The sequence below is a fragment of the Alosa pseudoharengus genome, unplaced genomic scaffold, assembly GCF_046254945.1.
Source record: "Alosa pseudoharengus isolate Yale_2024_CS ecotype anadromous, Long Island Sound unplaced genomic scaffold, YU_APseudo_1.1 YU_APseudo_1.1_scf_8, whole genome shotgun sequence".
Lineage (NCBI taxonomy): Eukaryota > Metazoa > Chordata > Actinopteri > Clupeiformes > Clupeidae > Alosa > Alosa pseudoharengus.
In genome coordinates, this window is record NW_027468870.1 from 10,799,579 (window position 1) to 10,822,078 (window position 22,500).

General features: G+C 42.4%; 2 protein-coding genes across 2 annotated transcripts in view; both read left to right on the plus strand.

Annotated features, from left to right (window-relative positions):
* igsf9bb (immunoglobulin superfamily, member 9Bb) overlaps window positions 1–11,066 on the plus strand; it is a 38,161-nt gene extending 27,095 nt beyond the window's left edge. Inside the window, exons 23-25 of the mRNA XM_076274407.1 lie at window position 1; window positions 1,332–1,371; window positions 11,000–11,066. The exon at window position 1 is cut by the window's left edge and continues 45 nt beyond it. Of these exons, the coding sequence (XP_076130522.1) occupies window position 1; window positions 1,332–1,371; window positions 11,000–11,066 (108 nt within the window). The remainder of the gene's footprint in view (window positions 2–1,331; window positions 1,372–10,999) is intronic.
* The window catches only part of arhgap32b (Rho GTPase activating protein 32b), a 50,461-nt gene continuing 38,097 nt past the window's right edge, over window positions 10,137–22,500 (plus strand). Inside the window, exons 1-2 of the mRNA XM_076274435.1 lie at window positions 10,137–10,646; window positions 21,749–21,823. Coding sequence (XP_076130550.1) covers window positions 21,750–21,823 — 74 coding nt within the window. The 5' untranslated portion in view covers window positions 10,137–10,646; window position 21,749. The remainder of the gene's footprint in view (window positions 10,647–21,748; window positions 21,824–22,500) is intronic.

A 22,500-nucleotide genomic window follows, 5' to 3' on the forward strand; every position in this document is an offset into this window, starting at 1 on the left:
GGTAAGGCTATGACTAAGACCTGCTATCACTATCAGTACAGGCACTATCAGTACAGACACTAAACATCACTCTCAGTACAGATACTAAACATCACTAAACGTCACTCTCAGTGCAGACACTAATCGTCACTCTCAGTACAGACACGAAACACCACTGTCAGTACAGACACTCACCCCACCACTGTCAGTACAGATACTAAATATCACTGTCAGTACAGATACGAAACATCACTCTCAGTACAGATACTAAACATCACTCTCAGTACAGATATTAAATATCACTGTCAGTACATACATGAAACATCACTCTCAGTACAGATACTAAATATCACTGTCAGTACATACATGAAACATCACTCTCAGTACAGATACTAAACATCACTGTCAGTACAGACACTCACCCCACCACTGTCAGTAATTCCTCTCCAATACCTTGTCTTTTTCTCCTGCCCTCCTGTTTGCTGTGTTGTGCTGTGTGGGCCCAGAGGAGGAGGGGTGTGTCTGGGAGGAGGGAGACCTGTCTGAGGGAAGCCATCTCCACACCGCCACCGTTCACCTCCACAGGAAGACCAGCTGACAGACAGGTGGGGTCACATCATCAAACAGGTAGCACATCAGGTCACATGATCACATGACAGGTAGCACATCAGGTCACATGATCACATGACAGGTAGCACATCAGGTCACATGATCACGACAGGTGGCACATCAGGTCACATGATCACAGGACAGGTAGCATAACAGGTCACATGATCACACAGGTGGCACAACAGGTCACATGATCACACAGGTAGCACATCAGGTCACATGATCACGACAGGTGACACATCAGGTCACATGATCACAGGACAGGTAGCATAACAGGTCACATGATCACACAGGTGGCACAACAGGTCACATGATCACACAGGTAGCACATCAGGTCACATGATCACGACAGGTAGCACATCAGGTCACATGATCACACAAGTGGCACATCAGGTCACATGATCACACAGGTAGCACATCAGGTCACATGATCACAGGACAGGAAGCACATCAGGTCACATGATCACAGGACAGGAAGCACATCAGGTCACATGATCACAGAAGAACCTGGCCTTTAAATCAGTTTTACTGGAGGAGTTGTGACACACCAGGGTCCTAAGCATTCCACAGTAACATGGGAAACTAAATCCCCTTTAGTGGGTGGAGTGAGATAGACAGGTCAGACAGACATCATCAGACATCAGTAGTTGCACCAGGCACGCATGGACATCCTAGGAGTTGAGCTTGAGCATCAGTTCAGTCAAATACTTGCACACCTTACTCTGTGTCCCGCCCCCTCACAGCTGTCTCCGCCTCTCAGACCGCCCCCTCTCCAGTGCTCAGGTAAGCGCCATCTCACCTGAGGAAGCAGACATCTACCTCCCGAGAAGGAAGACGAGAATCGCCAGATCATGCTGCTGACCCACCCAATACACCCCCCCCCCCCATCCCCAAACACAACCCAGTACCACAACCAAACACCAAGCTGGACTGCAAACCCCCCAAACACCACCCAACACTAACACAACCTCCCCCCCCCAAAAAAAAACCCAACCCAACATTAACACAACCCCCCCCCAAAAAAAAACCCCAACCCAACACTAACACAACCCCCCCCCCCCAAAAAAAACTAAAAAACCCAACCCAACACTAACAAAATCAACCCCCCCCAACACAACCCAGCACAGCTGAACTGCAAACCCAACACTAACCCAGCACAGCTGAACTGCGCCTGTACAGTGCCGCTGTCATCGCTATGGGATTGGGCTCCAGATCCGACACAACCGCCATGGACATGCACTGCACTCCTCTCACACAAAGCCCCTCTTGCGATTCAGCAGGACAGGGTGGGGAGTCTTGTGTCGGCCATGATGGTTGTGGCAGACAATAAGGAGTCTGGTCGGCCATAGCAATGACCCTCAGATGCCCCACGTACTCCCAGCCCTGACAAACCTTTAGTTCTATCACACATCAATTACCCAAGTCTAAACACACTGGCCATCTTAGCCACAGCTGCTATGGCGACCACTTCCTGATGGCCCACTCTCGCTTCTCCGCCCTGCACTGGCCCCACCTGCACCTGACCGCAGCATGCATGAGGCCAGGTGACCCCAGGTTAGGTAATCGCTATGGCAACCCCTAAAAGCATTGTCGGCCTTGTTGTAACAACACGTACCAAGAGCAGAACAGAATATGCAATACTGACAGGACATCACAAAGATGAGACTGACCCTGGTTAGGCTATCCTCTTTTGAGGTCATCACCATGCCAACGACCCCTCAACCCAGTCTTGTTGTGTAAGATCAGCACTTCAGCTGTGTGGCTGACCCGAGGGAGAAGGAGGAAGGGTTTCCTCTGTACCCCCCTTTGTCAGTAGTTACGTCCTGATGTTATCTGTGTTGAGCGTCTCCAAGCAATAGGCCAAATGTTTGATTGGATCTCTTCTCTAACCTGCCTTTTCAGTACTATGGTTTAGTTTCTTGCATTATTTTGCTATGTAACTTAGTTTTTTTTTTCTTTACATTGTTTCTTTACATTTCAGTTACATTGTTTGGCCCATTTAGATAGAATCAACTGATATTTTGGACTAATGCTACAGAAAAGGTCTTCATCTCAGTCCAATCAGATCCCTACGTCTAGGCAGACTTGTGTAGCCAACCCCCTGTAATGTAGGCATTCTATAGAAGATCATCAGAGCATTCACTCAGTTCCATTCTGACATGGAACGTGTCCTTCAGCAAGAGAGTCACTTCTCAGTTACTACACAGTGCCAATAAGCAGCTGTCCTCCACTGATGTCGTAGCCACCTGTTCATGTCGACAGACTGGTGTTTCTTTGCTGCAGTAGTAGCAGCGCACACTCTTTGTTTACCAAAACCAGCCCATCTTACCTCTTTTTGGTTGTCTTTATAGTTTCTTGCATATGTGAAACACGCTGAAACACATTTCTGCCTTAACTCAAATGAGGATAGAAATGGCAGTGGTGACTAGCAGTCACTAGTCCGTTGGTGCTATCTAGAAAAGTGAGGGATTTGAAAAGCAGAAGCGATTGGTGGGTGCCCTGCCAATCACAGAATCCTGCCCTGGCCTTCTGAACCGCTTGAGCTTCTGGTCCTTACTGTCAATGAGTAATATGTCAGTTTGGCACGACACACTGTCTCAATGATTTCATTTGCAGAAGATACATGATGCTGTGCCATGCTATGCTAGGAAATGTTTTAGTGTTTAAACAGATGTGTCCTTCAGCGATGAATATCAGGCTTGGTAACACTCCCCTAAGCCTTTACTGATTTAGACAACTATTTATGTATTTATTTATTTACTTATTTATGTATTTATTTATTTGTGTATTTGTTTGTTTTGTTTGTTTGTCTATGTGCTATTTATTGATGGCAACATCCTAAGTGACATAACATTTAGTCCTCTGTCCCTCTGTTGTTCCACTGTGTAATCTGACTCCGCCTCCCAGAAGGATGCACTCAAAGCATCTGTCAGGAAGGAAACAGGCGACAGTGGAGAATACAAACAGGCCAACTGGCCAAACTGGCCAAAATGATGTTATTTCTTTACTTTCACCACAGCTTTGTGCTACATTTTAAAAGATCTGAGACATACTGTCACAATTGTTTAAGGTGCTAAATGATATACTGTAAATTCATCGGAAAACAAAACTTTAAATGAGTAAGTTTTAAAACTGAAATAGCATTTAGTGAACAATTTCTTGTTTACTCATTGCATTTGTCTCTTGCTAATAGGTTCATATGCATTTCAAATCAGTGAATGACGTCAGCCTAAAGATGTACAAATGTTTCAACCCTTTTCAGTGTGTGGTACGCTGTGCGACGGTCCAACAGTTTACACGCATCCGTAATGTGGTTTAAAACACAGCAGCTCAATGACGACCACTGCTCTTTGAATTTCTCCATCTGTACGCTGATAGCAAACGGCCACTATGCGAATATAAAGTTGAGAGTACAACCAAAATCCATCTGATACCCCTCTACAGTCCTCGAAAGGTGAATTTGGAAGGTGTGGGAGGGTGTTGATGACAGACAAATGTTTTTTAATAGGTGGAGTTGCGGATAAATACAAAATCCCCCCAAAATAATAGATTTACTCACCTGCCGCCACGGTTTACAGCTAAGTTCTATGTCACAAATAAACACATTTGTTGTCAAAATATAACTATTGAACAATCATCAATAGCTAATTACATTTCTTTATTTATAAGATTTATTTATATGAATTTAGTATTTTTTCACCAAAAGTTTGTGTTAAATGTGTAGTATTTTTTTCTAATACCCCGTCTTCAAAATAATTTTTTCCTTAAACTGCGGAAAGTGTACATATATTTAATGTCAGACGTTACTTGCATAGAACGGAAGCTTTGTACAGCATATTGTTAGACTAACACATGTCAATTGATCACCATATAAGGGTGACTAAGGACCACGGTACTAAGCAAATTACCCTATAGCTAGAGCAGGAAATGGATTTCATGAGTCTACTGTAAAACAAATCAATCAATTAACTACAGGCAGTATGGCATGACACAAATTAGCCCTTAGAGAACAAAACAAAGCAAAGAAAATGCCCCCATCTACCCCTGGGTTAGGGTATAGGGTTGGGGGGGGGGGGGGTGTACTGCTTCATACCGTTTATTTTCACATTTAATGTCGCTAAGCCTCCTAATTTATTTCATATTTTTTGAAGAATTAGTGAATTAAGAATATTTCTAAAATAAATATAGTGCTTAAGCAATCTTACGGACCAACAGACATGGCACTCAATGTAAGATGCTAAGGCACTCAAGAACGTTCAAACATAGAACGAGATTAACAATGCAAAATGCTAAGGCACTCAAGAACGTTCAAACATAGAACCAGATTAACTTTGAAGGACACTTGTAGTAGTAAATATTACACTTTTCGCTTTAAGTTTGAGTTAACTCTTAAATCCCTTTGTTTATAAGATTACGTCTTTTAGAGCAGTCTTGTAAATGTCTAGTGGATCATACCTCCGTCAGAGTAAAAAATTTAATAATTGAACAATGCTCACTTAGTTGGCAGGCGTACCACTTGAATAGTTCGGTGTGAAATCATTATTAAATGTCGTAAACCAAAGTGGATGCTTTAATATCTACATTTGGGAGAAAATGTCATAAGTTTTTTGAATAGAGAGCTAAACTTAATTTTATTTTTATATATTGTATGTAAAGTTCTGCAGGTAGAGAAATAGAGTTATAGATTCAAGTCTATTGAAAGGTAAAGTTTATAGAATTGTGCATTAGGGCAGTAATTTATGAGAAATTATTTATAAAAAAAAATGGTGCTCAAATATACACACACACAAAAAACAAATCTACTTCATCTGTATTTTCACATAGCTCACCATGTGATTTCCTTTCTGAGTCGTATCCTACACACATTTTAGCTGGTCCCCCTAAGCTGAGTCCAGGCCGACTCCTTCGTATGGAAGCACAGAACTGCTCTGGAAGGCAAAGAAACGCATATGCGTGCGTGACTGTACCATAACATTAAAAATTTGTGAAGCACAAAAAGAAAATACCTTTTTTCCCTTCTTAATTACCTTATGCATGAGAAGTCGTGAGCCTCAGTGAAAGACACAGTTTAACACTTGGTTCAGTATAGAGCCACTAACTGCTGACACCTGAGAAATCTGCATACACGTTTAAAAGCCTCGCCTCATTTCCAGACATGCTTGTCCAGATATTGGATTTCCGAGGTGTTGGATATGTGACCCACAGAGGCTTTCGCTGGCAGGGGAGCTGAGGTACGCGTGTGGTACAGCAGATGCTTCCATATTCATTAATGAATCACAGAATCAACCCTTCTGAAGAGTTCTGGGTCGACAAATATGACAGTTTTGTTGAGATTTTTTTTTCTCCTACTGACACTCAATATTTTAGCTAGTCAGTTTCAGCTTGTAGTTGCTTTTGCTTGCATGAGTTGTATTTTAACATAAGACTTTTCGTATAACCAAATGAAATTTGATTTCATTTGTTTGTAATAGCATTAGATTAAATACTGACATTTTAACAGTTTCAACTAAACAAAACATAACAGGTCCTCTTATTCAGACACAGGGATGTACCTAGCTTTAGATACCTAGCTTTAGTTGCTGCAGCCAACATCTAGAGCAGCCAGGCAGCTACAGTGCTATACTCTGGGGGCATGATTTTAAAGATGCCCCCAAAGTGTAGCACTATAGCTGCCTGCCTGTCCTTTGTTTTTCATTCTGACAGTACTCGGTGACCTTGAGAAACAGAGATCTGTGTAAAAACTCGCCAGAGTTCTCCACATTCTAACAAAAGATTCCATTCCACAACAATTCAAAGTTCTACAATTCCACAATGAATGGACCCAGATATTCTTTAGAACATTAATTTTCCAACATTTCCGTCACACTGTTGTAACGATACATGCTTAAGCTCAGCTCAGCACCCGAGCTCTCCTTTATCCTCACACTTGTTCTGTTTGCCGTGGTGTCGGTTGTGAGCAGTGAGATGTTTCTGCTTGTTATATCACAGAGGGCGTCACAGCTGTGATGCACTCTAAGCCAACGGAGCCAATGCTGCTAGCCTAAACCCAGTGGAGTAGCAGATCTGTACCAGTGTAGACCCGCAAAACATGAAAAACTCTTTTTATCCAGTAAGGTTGTGAGGCCAGAAGAGTTCTTGTGCTCCTTATGAAGTTCCTTGTGTTCCTCTCGCCATGTTAAAAGATCTTATGGTAAAGACAAACCAGAGCTGAAATAGCACAAGCATTGCAACAGCTCTTCCCATCACACGCAGACATGACTTTTATTATGAAGCGTCACAAAAACGGCAAACTGAAGAGTGTTTGGTGTAACCTTGTGAAATGTGATGTGTCAGAGGTCTGAGTGATCTTAAAGCTCTGAGTATTTATTCACCTTAAACCTGATTACCCAAACAAGTGTGTGTGTGTGTATAAGTGTGTGTGTGTGGCTTCTAGAGGATTGTTGGATTCCTTCAAAACCTGAAATTTCACAACTTGGTGCTATTTTTCCATCGTATTTTATGGTGCTGCACATGTGAGAGACAAAACTCAGCCACTCTCACACCACACTACACTCTTTACAGTGTCAAAGTTCTATTTTTCTGTCACACACCCTTCCATCTGGTGAGGTGTGTGTGTCTCTACAGCTGATCGCAAGAGCGCCCAGGTGAACAGAGAGGAATCACAATCGTCAGATGGAAACTGAGAGGGTCTTGCACAAGAACATGAGCCTAAATTACAACACAACCTCAAAATAAGACTTTGGTCATTATGTACATGCTAAACAAACAGGACAATACCCTGTCGTCACTAAGCTACACAGTAAATATTTAAGGTGTGTGGTGTTGAGGAGTGGCAGTTTATGCCACTCGAGACCCTCGATCTCTAAGCTGAGCTGTGAGAAGTATGAATCTTTTGCGTTAGCTGCGCAACTTGTGTGCTAGGCCTTTGTTATCTGCATTCTCTGTATTTGGGTGTCTTTGATGTTCATTTAAGCTCATAGCTAGGCTCAATACTAGAGAAAAAAATACAGTTGTAGGGTAAATAATGTGTGCCGCAAGCACTTAGAGTAACATGACATTAATCCTGTCATCATGCTTCTCAATTATGGCGGAGAAAAAAGGTTCTCTAATGCTAAAAGTCCAAACCTCCAAATCAGTAAGAGAGTAGAATGTTACAGAGGAGTTTCTCCTAAGAAAGGGCGGGAGGCAGGTGAATGTTTTTAGACAACAAAAACTCATAAATACAGTGACCTCGACATTACATCAAAGCAAAAGTCAATCTTCAATTTTATTTAAAATGTATATTCAGATTGATATATTTAGAGTTTCATAGGGTTTTATATAAGCACACAAATATATATGAATATATATATATATATAATATATATATTTATTTATTAATCCTGCAGACCGATTGGTTTAATCAAATAAGAATCCTTAAATCTTCTTTAAACATGACAAACAATCACAAAAATTGAAGTATTACAATGCAAACAATAAAGCTTCAAAGCTATTGTACAATTATCCTAGAAATATTGAACTGAAAGAATGTATTTAATGCAAAATACACAAGTGTGTTTAATATGTTACAATAAAATAATAAATCAAAATGCTGTACCTCATTTATCAGACCCTGTTACCATGTCCAGCAACGGAATGTAGAATGTAACATAATTATGTAAGACCGATTGGAATTGTATATTTTAACATGATTATGTTGATAGATTGGAACATTTTAACAGGGGTGTGACTGGTGTTTTTGCAAAATGGCAGATACGCACACAAACTTCCCTGTAGTCTGTGTTGTGATTGAATTTTGATTTACTGGCTAAAAAAAATGATGATGGATCCACAGGCGTCCAGTACAGGTGCTCTGACCTGTCCTCTGCCTGGTCACACATCGCTCTTATCAGCTACGTGCTGGAGCACGGACTCATTTGAATTGTTCATTTGATTTATGTATGTTAAAATATTAGGCTATCTCCGGCCCTGTCCCGAAAATGTCATTGATGATCCTTGAAGTTCCAATCTCTCAATATGAACACAACCAAAAAGACATACTGCATGACTTATGATAATTACACTGTTATTATGTATTAATTATAAAACATGATGGTCACTTTTGATTGGGTGCTCATACAGAGATTTTTCTGATACCCTTACCACTAATCAATGTCTTCTCATTAAACGGTTTGTTTTTATTTATTTCCTTTTTATAAATTTTTGTTTGTTTGTGATTGAAGCCTACATCACAGTCTTGACAACTGTTTCTGCCAGTTCTGTTTATGTTTACATAATATTCTCTCATCAGTTTGTGTTTTATACATTTTGAATTGTTTTTTTTTTAATTGGATACGAGCTAATTAAATGTAGTTTTGTCATATTTTCATTCACTGCATTAAAGAGAACTTCTTTACAAACCTACCAAATGTTTAATCAATTATAAAAAAGCAAACAAGTTCACTTACCAACAACACTTTGCATTTATATAGTGCTTTTCGAGGCAGACAAAGCACTACAGTGAAGGGGAACCTCACTGACCACCACTAATGTGTAGCACCTACCTGGGTGATGCAAAGCAGCCATTATGTGCCACAGCGTTAACCTCACACCAGATTGAGGTGGAGAGTGAGGGAATGAATGAATGAGCTAATTATACTGAGGGATGATAAAAGGACTAGATTGAAAGAGCCAGTTAGGACTTTAGCCAGGACACCGGAGAACCCCTTACTCTTTGTGATAAGTGCAATGGGATCTTTAATGACCACAGTGAGTAAGGATTTCGGTTTAACTTCTCATCGGAAGGACTAACCAAGTAAATATGATTGTGAATGTTAAGGAATGATATCACACACACAGGCAAACAGGTAGAGAGACATTTACCTAATCATAAGTAACACAATGCCATCACAAATGCTAAATACTAATTCCACTGGGTGGCGCTGTTGCATAGGCCTAGTCAGCGTCGTATATGGAACCGCGTCCCAGCGGATGATTGGTAAACCGTTATTGACCTAAATAATTGCAAATCTCTTTTCATACAGTCATTCCACGGGCACAGTTAGCCTAAATACTATCTAGAACTACAGTAATTTATACGACCTACATTTCTAGCGATTGGATCAGTAAACTCATAAACTGGACAAGGCTTGGCCACAGAAGACTAGTCCAGTTATCTTTCATTCATTCTAAGGAGATCCATTGTAGATTCTCTAGCCAAGCCTACACCTTCAACGTATTTTCAGGGCTTAGCCATTGTAGCCTACAATTTACACACGCATACATTGAGCTGCAGAATTTATCAAGATCTGAGGACGAACTTCAAAGGAAAATTTCAAAGTTAATTTTAGGACACGTGATCTGTGGCTGTCAATAGATTTGACAGGCCCACTTGCTGTTATATGATACTAGCATCTATATTATGTCGATGATAGCCTCCCCGAAAGGCACTCGTTCTTAAACACGACGTGTTACATTTTAGTTCGATGTGATAAAAGAAGCCGCCTGAGGTTCGTGGACGCGCACTTGGTACGCTTAGGCGCGTCCACGTCTTTATGGGAAAGTCTCAATGGGAAAGTCTTTCCCTTTTGGATTAGCTGGAGAGGCTAGAGCTATCTAGTTTCAGTCTCAGGTCCGACAAGAAAACTCACTCGAATAGGTGACGTTTTCTGGCAAATGTGAAGATGTGATTTCGGTCCATATTAAGCTGTTATGCTGAGATGTCCGTTTTTGCTTCGTTTGAACTGGACTGAGGCGTAGCTTGCTACAGATACTAACAGCTGGATGGTGGTACTTATGCTAAGCTAGTGACTGTCTATTGCGGTCTGCCTCGGTGCCTGCCTCGGGAGTTAGCTAAACTATCGTAGCATAACATTTAGCTATCTCAATGTTTTTGAGGGATGCACACCGTCTTAATCACTAGGGTATTACGATGTTATTCACACCAACCTCAGGTTGTTTCGTCGTCTGCGGTTTGTTATAATGCGACGTTTTGGCTTGAACTGGGGAGCATTTTGGAATTGGAATAGCGGTAACTTCGCTGTGGAATGCTAATGTTGCCGAATACGCTTTAAAATAAGGTGAGTACATAACGGTAGACTATAAAACACGTGGCCAACTTTTCTAACAAGTTTTGTTTATGCCTTGTGGTACACAATGTTTGCATGTGTCTGAGCGTGTGTTTAGGCAGGCATGGCTCTGCATATGCATTCGAAGCCATGTGCGTAGATTATATACAGATACACACATGTACTCTTGTGCATTCACGTAGCCTTAAATAGATTTATGATGTGTGCGGCGCAGGCATGCAAGCGTCTGCTTGGTGGCATTCACAATAATATGTCTGGAGACAATGTTCCGTTTCACAGCTGATGATGATTGCACACCACGCGTGATCTCGCGCTTCCATTTGTGCTCCCATGCGCGCGGTCAGACTCTTCCCCAACTCGAGCGTGCACCCGCAGGTCTCCCCTCGGACGTTTGCTGCCTTGGGCCCCTAGTCCATGTTTACAAACACAACACACACTCTCCACATTGTCGGCTACATGTTGAATGACTGAGGGTGTTTCCTCATATAGTCCCCTTAAAAGAACCGAACTCAGTTCCCTGAAACTAAGTTTGGCAGCCGTGGCCTACTGGTTAGCACTTCGGACCTGTAACCGGAGGGTTGCCGGTTCCAACCCCGACCAGTAGGCACGGCTGAAGTGCCCTTGAGCAAGGCACCTAACCCCTCACTGCTCCCCGAGCGCCGCTGTTGATGCAGGCAGCTCACTGCGCCGGGATTAGTGTGTGCTTCACCTCACTGTGTGCTGTGTGTGTTTCAGTAATTCACGGATTGGGATAAATGCAGAGACCAAATTTCCCTCACGGGATCAAAAGAGTATATACTTATACTAAAAGGGGACCTCAGACCTTAGGCAAAATCCTTTTAGGCAAGTCCCTCCACTTGGCGGCCATATTGTAACGCTTTTTGGGCACTTATCGGACATCTTATTTCGGCAGAAATGCGCATGCACCAGGCTTCACCACACCAACGTTGCTCCAGCGGTGAGATCACACCACATGATTGGCATAATGTATTCACATGTCGGGATATGAGTAGACAACTGCCATATTGGCGTTACAAACTAACCCATGTATTTCTATGCAGGATTTTTTGAGTGCTGTCTTCTCATTAGAAAGTCTCTGTTTTAGGCTACTGCTTTGGATTATGGGCTATGTAGTTGCTCATTGCCATCATTATAACCAGGTTGAAATAATTATCATTATTACCCATAATTGGTGTGGTGATTTTGTTTCATAAATTCATTTCCCCCCCTGAAATGTACATATAATATACACTGCTCAAATTAAGGGAACACTTACAGTTTTCCACAGTTGTTGAAACCTTCCACCCTTTTCTCCATTCTCAAACTACATTCACAGAATGTCTGACAGTTCTTGCAAAATAAAATACTCGCCTCAAAAGTTTTAGTGCTCAGAACCAAACAGTGTCACAGTACCGATCCAGTGTATGATTGAAGTGTTCCCTTACATTTTTTGAGCAGTATATTTTCCGAATGAATTCTGATCTGAAGTTATTGCAAATATCCTCTTGAACTGTCAGTCAACACGCCAGCCAATCACATTGTGTAATTCAGTGGTATGCCCGCCCCACCTGGGGTTACTGTTGCTGTATCCAACTTAAGCGCACGTCCAAACTGACAAGTGAACAGCAGCCAGTTAACTGTTTTTTAAATATATATATATATATATATATATATATATAATAAATGACATGCCTTCTCTTTTGGCCATTTAATGGCAAGTCAGGTAGGACAAAATAGGCTAGCTTACAATGCAAAATGTGAAATAGAACCCTGGGCGATAATGCAAACCGTGCCGCGGACTTCTACACCTGTTGCCTTGGCGACTCTAGTGATGTGAGTTTGTGTGATCAGGGCATCATAACATCAGTAGGAGTGGTGATCATGATGGTGATGTTTCAGGTGTGCACTGTGTACTACAGACAGGATATTACAAGCAACACACACACACACACACTAAGGATATGAGCAACATCTGTTCCATCTTCAGTCAAATATCCTCAGACCCCCTGAGCAGGCAAACAAATAGGCACATACACACACACACACACACACATACACACGCATACAACAAAGTGAAAACAGGCCCACATGTGTACAGAGACACTCATAGACAAACAGGCACACATGTACACACACATAGACACATTTATGTACATATACACAGAGACACATACTTGCTTGCATGCATGCATGCACACACAGGCACACGCATGCATGCTGGTACCTGACTGGACACTAAGGGTGTGTTCGTAAATTCAATCTACGCTCTGAACGCTTGGAGAGTGACGCCCTGAATAAACACACAATAATTCAGAATTTACAGAATTTATTTATTTATAGATGTAGAAGGATTGAAATGCCCTAGTGAGCCAACCAAACATGAGTTTGAACATCAGAAGCTATTTGAATGTGAGCTGATTACGAGTGGTTCACTCAACCAGTCACACTGCAGAGCAATTATAGCCTCTCTGTCTCTCTGCCTGTCTGGCTCTGCATTTGTCTGACTGTGTGTTCAGGAGCGGGCTAAGTGCTGTTAGATTGTGCCCAGGTGGACTAAGATGCAGGTGTGCTGTTAGATTGTGCCCAGGTGGAGTAAGATGCAGGTGTGCTGTTAGATTACGCCCAGGTGGAGTAAGATGCAGGTGTGCTGTTAGATTACGCCCAGGTGGAGTAAGATGCAGACTGTTGGATTGAGCCCAGGTGGACTAAGGTGCAGGTGTGCTGTTAGATTGAGCCCAGGTGGAGTAAGATGCAGGTGTGCTGTTAGATTGTGCCCAGGTGGAGTAAGATGCAGGTGTGCTGTTAGATCGTGCCCAGCTGGACTAAGGTGCAGCTGCTGTTAGATCGTGCCCAGCTGGACTAACATGGTATCCTGACAGCATCTCTTGTAGCATTAGGCTACATGCTCTCTGTCGACGCTGAATATGTTAAATATGCCCTTCTGTTGCGTCATATTTCAGAATAGCAAAGCAACACGAGCGACAGAAAGAAAATAGACACGGGCCGTCCGATAAAAGTTGCTCAAAATGTCGCGTTGCATTGTGCTGCAGAGCACTGCTTCACATTGCGTACTGTCAGGACATTCCAGTGGAAAACAATGTAATTAAACAGATTTTATCACTAATGTTCGCTCCCATCTCATGCACTTAGGACTTGGTATGAGGTGTTGGTTTGCTTTTAGATTACGCCCAGGTGGACTAAGGTGTTGATTTGCTTTTATGCCCAGGTGGACTAAGGTGTTGATGTGATGTTACATTGCGCCCAGATGGACTAAAAGAAGATGGCAAGAGGTCTAGCACAGAGGTATCATTTCATTAACCACTGATTGACTAGATGGCATTACCTGTGCCTTGCCATGGAAATCACTACCTGAACGGAGTATTAGGAGCTTCACATTGCCTCGTTAGTTGTTGGCACTAGTCAACGTACAGGAACATTCAGTCAAAAATGTGCGAAATTGTTTAAGATAACCCTCGATTACATATTATCATCTGTGTCTTCGCTATTGGTGATGGGAGGCATGAAATGAACCAAACACCAGAATCTTCTTCCCATCACTGCAGACCTCAGTGGAGAGAAATCACCGGGGAAATGCCGACTCGAGGGAAAACTTAGCTTCTTGTGGCAGCTGCTTGACCTGACCTTGAGCTGCCAGATGTGGCATTGGATTCACTCTTCTCTACTGTCCACCCACCCTGTGCTTGCGTTTCCATGAAGGCTGTGCCACTTTGGACCAGACATGCCAAGCCTGTTGGCAGGGAGTTGCCTTGGAGACACTTTGCTTAGCCTAGCATGTAGCCTACATGCTGCAGTTCCCTCAGTGTGGCTGCAGACTGAGGCTACCAGTCCGGTTCTCTCCTAGTCTGTGACTGCTGACTGAGGCTACCAGTCCGGTTCTCTCCTAGTCTGTGACTGCCGACTGAGGCTACCAGTCCGGTTCTCTCCTAGTCTGTGTATGCCGACTGAGGCTACCAGTCCGGTTCTCTCCATGTCTGTGGCTGTCAGGTTTGGAAACTGGTATGATACCGAGTTCCTGTTTCCATCAGAGGGACTGAAGGGCTTCCCGAAGTTTGCCCCTGTACTTACTGTTCCTTACTTAAAAGAGTCCCGGACAGACTTGTGCGTGTGCATGTGTGTGTGGTAGAGTGGAATGAGAAGAGGCCAGCTATTCTCTGGCCCCATACCACTCTAGTCTTTGATCTGGCATGTAAATCAGTAGTCTGTCTGTGGTCTAAATCACTCTAGTCTGTGATCAAAATCACTCTAGTCTGTCTGTAGTCTATATCACTCTAGTCTGTCTGTGGTCTATATCACTCTAGTCTATGGTTTAAATCACTCTAGTCTGTCTGTGGTCTATATCACTCTAGTCTGTCTGTGGTCTATATCACTCTAGTCTGTGGTCTAAATCACTCTAGTCTGTGGTCTAAATCACTCTAGTCTGTCTGTGGTCTATATCACTCTAGTCTGTGGTCTAAATCACTCTAGTCTGTCTGTGGTCTATATCACTCTAGTCTGTGGTCTAAATCACTAGTCTGTCTGTAGTCTAAATCACTCTAGTCTGTCTGGTCTATATCACTCTAGTCTATGGTCTAAATCACTCTAGTCTGTCTGTGGTCTATATCACTCTAGTCTGTGGTCTAAATCACTCTAGTCTGCCTGTGGTCTATATCACTCTAGTCTATGGTCTAAATCACTCTAGTCTGTCTGTGGTCTATATCACTCTAGTCTGTGGTCTAAATCACTCTAGTCTGCCTGTGGTCTATATCACTCTAGTCTATGGTCTAAATCACTCTAGTCTGTCTGTGGTCTATATCACTCTAGTCTGTGGTCTAAATCACTCTAGTCTGTGGTTTATATCACTCTAGTCTGTGATCTTGCTAGCAGATTAAATTCAGTAGCTTTCCTTTAGTCCTCTGTGTCCTGTGTGTTGTAAACTGTGCACCAAGTCAAAAAACAGTGTGTGTGTGTGAAATGTCGTGTCTGAGAGCTGGGCCATTGTGGAGCACCTGAGAACAGGGGGTGAGGAGAGAAGCCTGGCGGAAGAGCACGAATATACTTCTTCAGCATGCAACCTTGGTTCGGCTGTACTCCCATTCATCATGCTGGAGGACGACACAGACACACACACACAGACACACACAGGCACACATACACACAGGCACACATATACACACACACACACACACACACACACACACACACACACACACACACACACTACCTCAGACACACACACACACACACACTACCTCACACAGGCACACACACACACACATATACATACAGACACACACACACTATCAAACACACACACACACATATACATACAGACACACACACACTATCACACACATACACACGTACACACACACACACACACACACATACAGTACATACAGACACACACACTACCTCACAGACACACACACACACACACACACACACTACCTAACACAGGCACAAACACACATATACATACAGACACACACACACTATCACACACATACACACGTACACACACACACACACACATACAGTACATACAGACACACACACTACCTCACAGACACACACACACACACACACACACACTACCTCACACAGGCACAAACACACATATACATACAGACACACACACTATCACACACACATACATACATACACACACACTACCTCACAGACACACATACACACAGGCACACATATACATACATACAGACACACACACACACACACACACACACTATCTCACACACACACACACACACACACTATCTCACACAGACACACATACACACACCAGTGGCGGCTGGTTGTTATATAAATGACGGAGCAAGGAAGGTGCGCTTGATTTGTGTTGGTGGCAACTGTGAAGTTGTGATGGTGTTGGTGAACAATAGAGTGTGTAGGCCGCCTATCCAGACACATTTAAAGCAGCAGTATGTACTATGTAGCATTTTAACTGGCAATGTTGTGCTATAAGAGCTGTTCTGACATTCTCAGCGGTGGTCTGAGCTAGGCTAGCATGCAGTAACCAGAAAAGCATTGTGCATTTGAGCAAGGCACTTAACCCCGAATTGCTCCAGGGACAATGGACTTTGTAATATAATTGACATAGTAAGTCACTTTGGATAAAAGTGGCTGCTAAATTAATACATGTAAATAAATGTACATTTAGGTCTGGGAGGTCAGGAAAGATATGTAGGCCTAATTATGAAATACTGTTTTCCAGATGTGCAAAAGTATGGAAAGTCTAGAGGTTTTGTTCAATGTAATACATATGCAGAAAAGTCTATAATACTAAAAATAATTTGGACCATGTAACTATTTACCATTTAAAAATAGACCTTAAACGTGGTTATTTGTAACATACAATTGTTTTAAAGGAACCGTATGTAGGATTTTGGCCAAAACTGGTACTACAATCACTTTCAAAATACTGTAGAGCGGTGTACACCGCAGATGTGGTAACTAGAGCAGAGCTGGCAACCCAGATGCCGAAACACTACTGACTTTGTGATTACTAGGTAGGTGGAGGGTGGCGGATCAGGCTAAAACACAAATATGTAAACATCAACATCAGTTGAGGGCTGCAACTTCAGTTTTTTAAATGACAATATCCTGGCCAGACTACTGTTGTCAGTGATATAAGTATTTGAAATTAGCATGATTTCCTAATGTCTAGTGACAAATCAGGGCCATTTTATGATTAATTGAATTACATTTCTTACATACGGTTCCTTTAAAGCTATCCAAGTGGGAATTTATAGCCTACTCGAAAGGCAAATGTCATTAAAGATGTCATTAAAGAAATGCATCATGGTCTGAAACATTCATTAACAATGTTACCATCCAAAAGATAGAACGGTGAAAACAAGAACATATTAACAACAATAACATTATTTAACAATTGTTTAGTTAAAGGCATAACTTGGATGATTATAACAACGCATAACTATCCGATTTTTTTTGTATCAGCAAATCCCCGAACTGTCCATGTTTGTGACAGGCCAGCAGTAGCCAAATAGCCGATTGTTTTCTGTGCTACCAGTTAGCCATGAGTATTTGTCGTACCAGTAGCATTCTTTTTTTGGAATATGAATTTTTGGAGCTGGTATTCCTGTTGCTTTGATCCTTACCTTTACACTGTAGTTAAATGTATAAAAGGGTTTGTTCAATAAAACATGGACAATCTCCTGATTCCATTGTACTCTTTATTTCACAAACTTAAACAAGCTTTCCGTTCAACACAAGATTCTTCACTGTATGACCGCAGATCACGTTAGCTAGACCCGCCCACTCAAACGGAGGAGCTTCCTCCCTTGCCCATTGAAAATGACGGGATTCACGAGCCGCTGGGGTGAGGCGTTTATAATGGAAGTCAATGAGGGGTTTGAGGAGGAAGCTCCTCCGTACAGTATTTTTCAATTGCGATAGGGGGTGCATTTTGACCTAGGGGAATGATTTTTGTTTATTCAAAGTGTTCAAAGTATTAGCAATTCACTTTATATATATTTTATTTTTCTCTGAAGTTTTAGGGATGATCCTCCCTTTCCTCAATGAAGGAGCCTCCTCTGACACTATACATACAGACATACAGACACACACACTATCTCACACAGACAGACACACACACACACACACACACATACACAGGCACACACATACACATACCAACACACACACACACACACACACACACACACATACATACATACACACTACCTCACACACATACACACACACACACACACACACACACACACACACAAACACACAAAGACACACACTCTTACAACACATTGCTGCTGGAGTATTGCTCTTGTCTTATACTTGTCCACTCATGTTAAAGCTGTGGGTGTCCATATAGGGAGGATGTTGCATGGATGAATCAGGGATGAATCAGGGGAACACTCACTGGAGATGATTGGGGACGGCCAGCTCTCTACAACCACACACACACACTAGGGGTGTAACGGTACACAGAAGTCACGGTTCGGTTCATACCTCGGTTCGGACATCACGGTTCGGTACGAGTTCGGTACAATGGAGGGAAAAGCAAAACAAAAATGCAGAAAGCATTTTTTTTATTGTGCATGTCTCAGGCTGTACCACCTAGTGTCATACAGTCTCTTCCCTGAGCTATCTGCAACAGCCTGAAGTGTGTAAGATGTAGGCTAAACAGTACAATAAGTACCCAGACTCCATCTGTAACTTGTAAACAAAATAAGACAATCAGCTATAAAACTGAAAATAGGCCTACAGCATCTCTTATTTCTGAAAGTGCAAATTACATAAAAAAATGATTTTTAAAAATCCACAAGCAAGACCTTCAACATCTGTGTTTAGTTGTATATTCATTCATTCATTCAACCTTTATTTCATGCTCGGAAATACAGTTGAGGGCAGTCCTCTTTTCCAATGTAGCCGAGATACATAATAATCAAAATATAAGGCCAGTGTAGGCCACTAACAAATCATTGTAGGTAAATTCATAAAATATCAATAAAACACACAATAAAAGAATTAGTAAATAGAAAATTAAAATACAATAAAAATATAACAATTTGTCCAATAAATGGCAATGAGGTAAAAGCGTAATTAAGAGGTCAAGTAAAACAATTACAGACTGGGCTGGGGAGATTTGAAATTAAAGCTTTAAACTGGCCATAAGAGATGAGCCAGCTCAGACCAAGGGACTGTTGGGCTGAGTTCCAGGTTCTAGGGGCATCAAAGCTAAAGGCTGTCTTACCAAGTTCAGAGTGAACATTGGGAATTCTGAGCTGGAGATGGTTAGAAGAGCGGGTATGGTGGACATGTGACTGCCAGAGTAGCAGTGAAGAGATGTAGGGTGGGAGTTCACTCTTGATGGCTTTGTATATGAACAGTAGCCAGTGTCTGGAACGTCTTTCTGATAGAGATAGAGTATATGGAAGGGTCTACAATTTGCCTCAATATTTTTCATTGTGTGTAAAGTAATAATCTAGCCTACTAACTGTGAAAATATCACACTATTTTGCCTTTTTTTTTAAAAACGAAATTGCTCCTTTCATTTCATAAACAGACTACAACTAGAAGTTACGTGACTTTGCCCTTTGACGTTAACTCACCGTACTAGCATGGTTTGTTTATTAGCCTGGTTAGCGTTGTCACTTTATTTTACTGTCTATGCACTTAACACTACCAGCTCCTCATGTGAGAAGTTACAAGTTACCCCAACATAAAGGTAATTACCACGCGATTTACATAGCTTTCTGTCATTACGAAATCATTTAATTTAAGCCATAGGTTTTGGCCCTATTTGTATGTGTATCCAAAGGCTGCTGAAGCGCAGGGGAAGTTTTTTTCCCCTCATTTCAGTGATTGGTAGCCTACATCATCTGGGTGATGGCTTCGAATATGTGTAGCATTTATTCCACTCACATACCCAATAACTGCTGAACAACGCTGACACACAGTTTCATCTTATCCACCACTCTTTCGCCTGTACTAACGTTACTGTAACTGAAGTTCTCAAACTTGCGATCTTAAATAGACCAGCGGATCCTCTAACTCTTGTGGGTCTAACCTTAGTGCTGCTAATGACTGACGGACTCGACTGACGACCTGACAAAAAAAAACATAGGCGCCAATCAGAGCTTCAGAGCTAAGGCGAGGCTACAGATTAGCGTTAGGTGTCGCTAAAGAACTCCCGTAACTCTACTTAACAGTAATTGCGCATGACATTAATTAATCCGCACACGAGTTTTATGTATTTTTATACCGTGTATTCTCCGTGTAAATTCATGCACCGAACCGTGACGCCCGTACCGCTTCGGTTCAATACGAATACATGAACCGTTACACCCCTAACACACACACACACACACGTCATGCACGCACACACACAAACAAACACAAGCACACAGCTCTCTATAACTACACACACACACACACACACAAACGTCATGCACGCACACACAAACAAACACAAGCACACAGCTCTCTATAACTACACATACACACACACACACACAGCCCTCTAAAAATACACACACACACACACACACAGCTCTCTAAAACGACAAACCCAGTTGTGGACATGTGAGAGCTGAAGTGTGTTGCCTCATTAAGGTCTGTGCCCCTTCACACACATGAACGGCCTCTTTGTTTGGTCTCCACCATCACCTTTTGACCCGCTGACCTGGTTACTGAGGGTCAGCGAACACACACACACACAGAGTGACAGACCAGAGTAGAGCAATGTGCCAGGATGTTTCTGCAGTAAGCCTAGTAACGAAGTGCTGTGGCATTAATGAATGGAGGGTTCATTTGTTGTGTGTGTGTGTGTGTGTGTGAGTGAGTACACTAGTGCCCTACAGTTCTCTGTAGCATTACAAGGCCTGGTACTGGTGCTGAGAATGTTACAGCTCTTGCTGCAGTCCAAGAAGTGTCTTTCAATGCGTGTCAGCATTTGTGTGTGTGTGCAGTTTGTTCATGCGTCACATAATATCGTCAGAGGGTTCGCCCACTCCCAATGGAAATTACCTCACACACACACACAGACACACATACTTTCGCCAGTGGAATCACATTCCAGGCCCTTTTCCATTCTACTTTAATTTCCTTCAGTCATGTACTGTAAGCCTGTGTGTGTGTGTGTGTGTGTGTGTGTCTCTATCTGTATATGCCATATTCAAGCCTGTGTGTGTGTGTGTCTAGCTGTATGCCATATTCAAGCCTGTGTGTGTGTGTTTGTGTCTATCTGCCATATTCAAGCCTGTGTGTGTGTGTGTATCTGTGTATGTCATATTCAAGCCTGTGTGTGTGTGTGTGTGTGTAGCTGTATATGCCATATTCAAGCCTGTGTGTTTGTGTGTGTCTATCTGTATATGCCATATTCAAGTTACAGTGCTGAAATATCTCTCTCTTCCTCTTTCATTCTGTCTGTCACTTGTCCTCTTTTCCCTCCCTGCCCCTGAACCCCTCTTTCTATTTCCCCTCTTATCTCTCTCTCTCTCTCTCTCTCTCTCTCTCTCTCGCTGTCTCTCTCTCTCTCTCTGTCTTTCTCCCTCTCTCCTCTCCTCCCTTCCTGTCTATCTGTCTGTCTGCAGAATGGAGCGGAGTTTGGGGGCATCAGCTGTTGGACTTCTGCCCTCCCCCCTAGGAAGCCATGACGCAGGGGACCAGTACGTGTGTGTGTGTGTGTGTCTGTGTGTGTGCTTTCGCCAGTGTGTGTGAATCTGTGGTCTGTGTTTATGTGTGGCCATAGTTTTGTTGGGTGTGTATAGATGTGAGTCAGTCCTAGACATGGAGTTGAGTCACACACACTCACTCACTCACACACACACACACACACACACACACACACACACACACACACACACACACATTTTGCTTACACACATTAATAAAACAGGAGCACAACAGATGTTATGGATACACACAACACCACAACAGATGTCATGGATACACACAACACCACAACAGTTGTCATGGATACACACAACACCACAACAAATGTCATGGATATACACAACACCACAACAAATGTCATGGATATACACAACACCACAACAAATGTCATGGATATACACAACACCACAACATGAGCGCAACAGATGTTATGGAACACCTTCTCCTCAGAATGTGGCAACTTCCGATTAATGGATGAGATTGAACAGTTCTTAGACTGTCCTGAGACCTTTGTTGCCCTGCCTTAGCAGGTAGCCCAAATCGCCCAATATGAGCAAAGATATCTATATTGCCTTGACCACATACAGTATTTGCTGTTTAACGGTGCTTACACACAGCTGTGTGCTGTGCAGTGCTGGAGACGCATCTCGTCCACTTTACATGGGCTTAC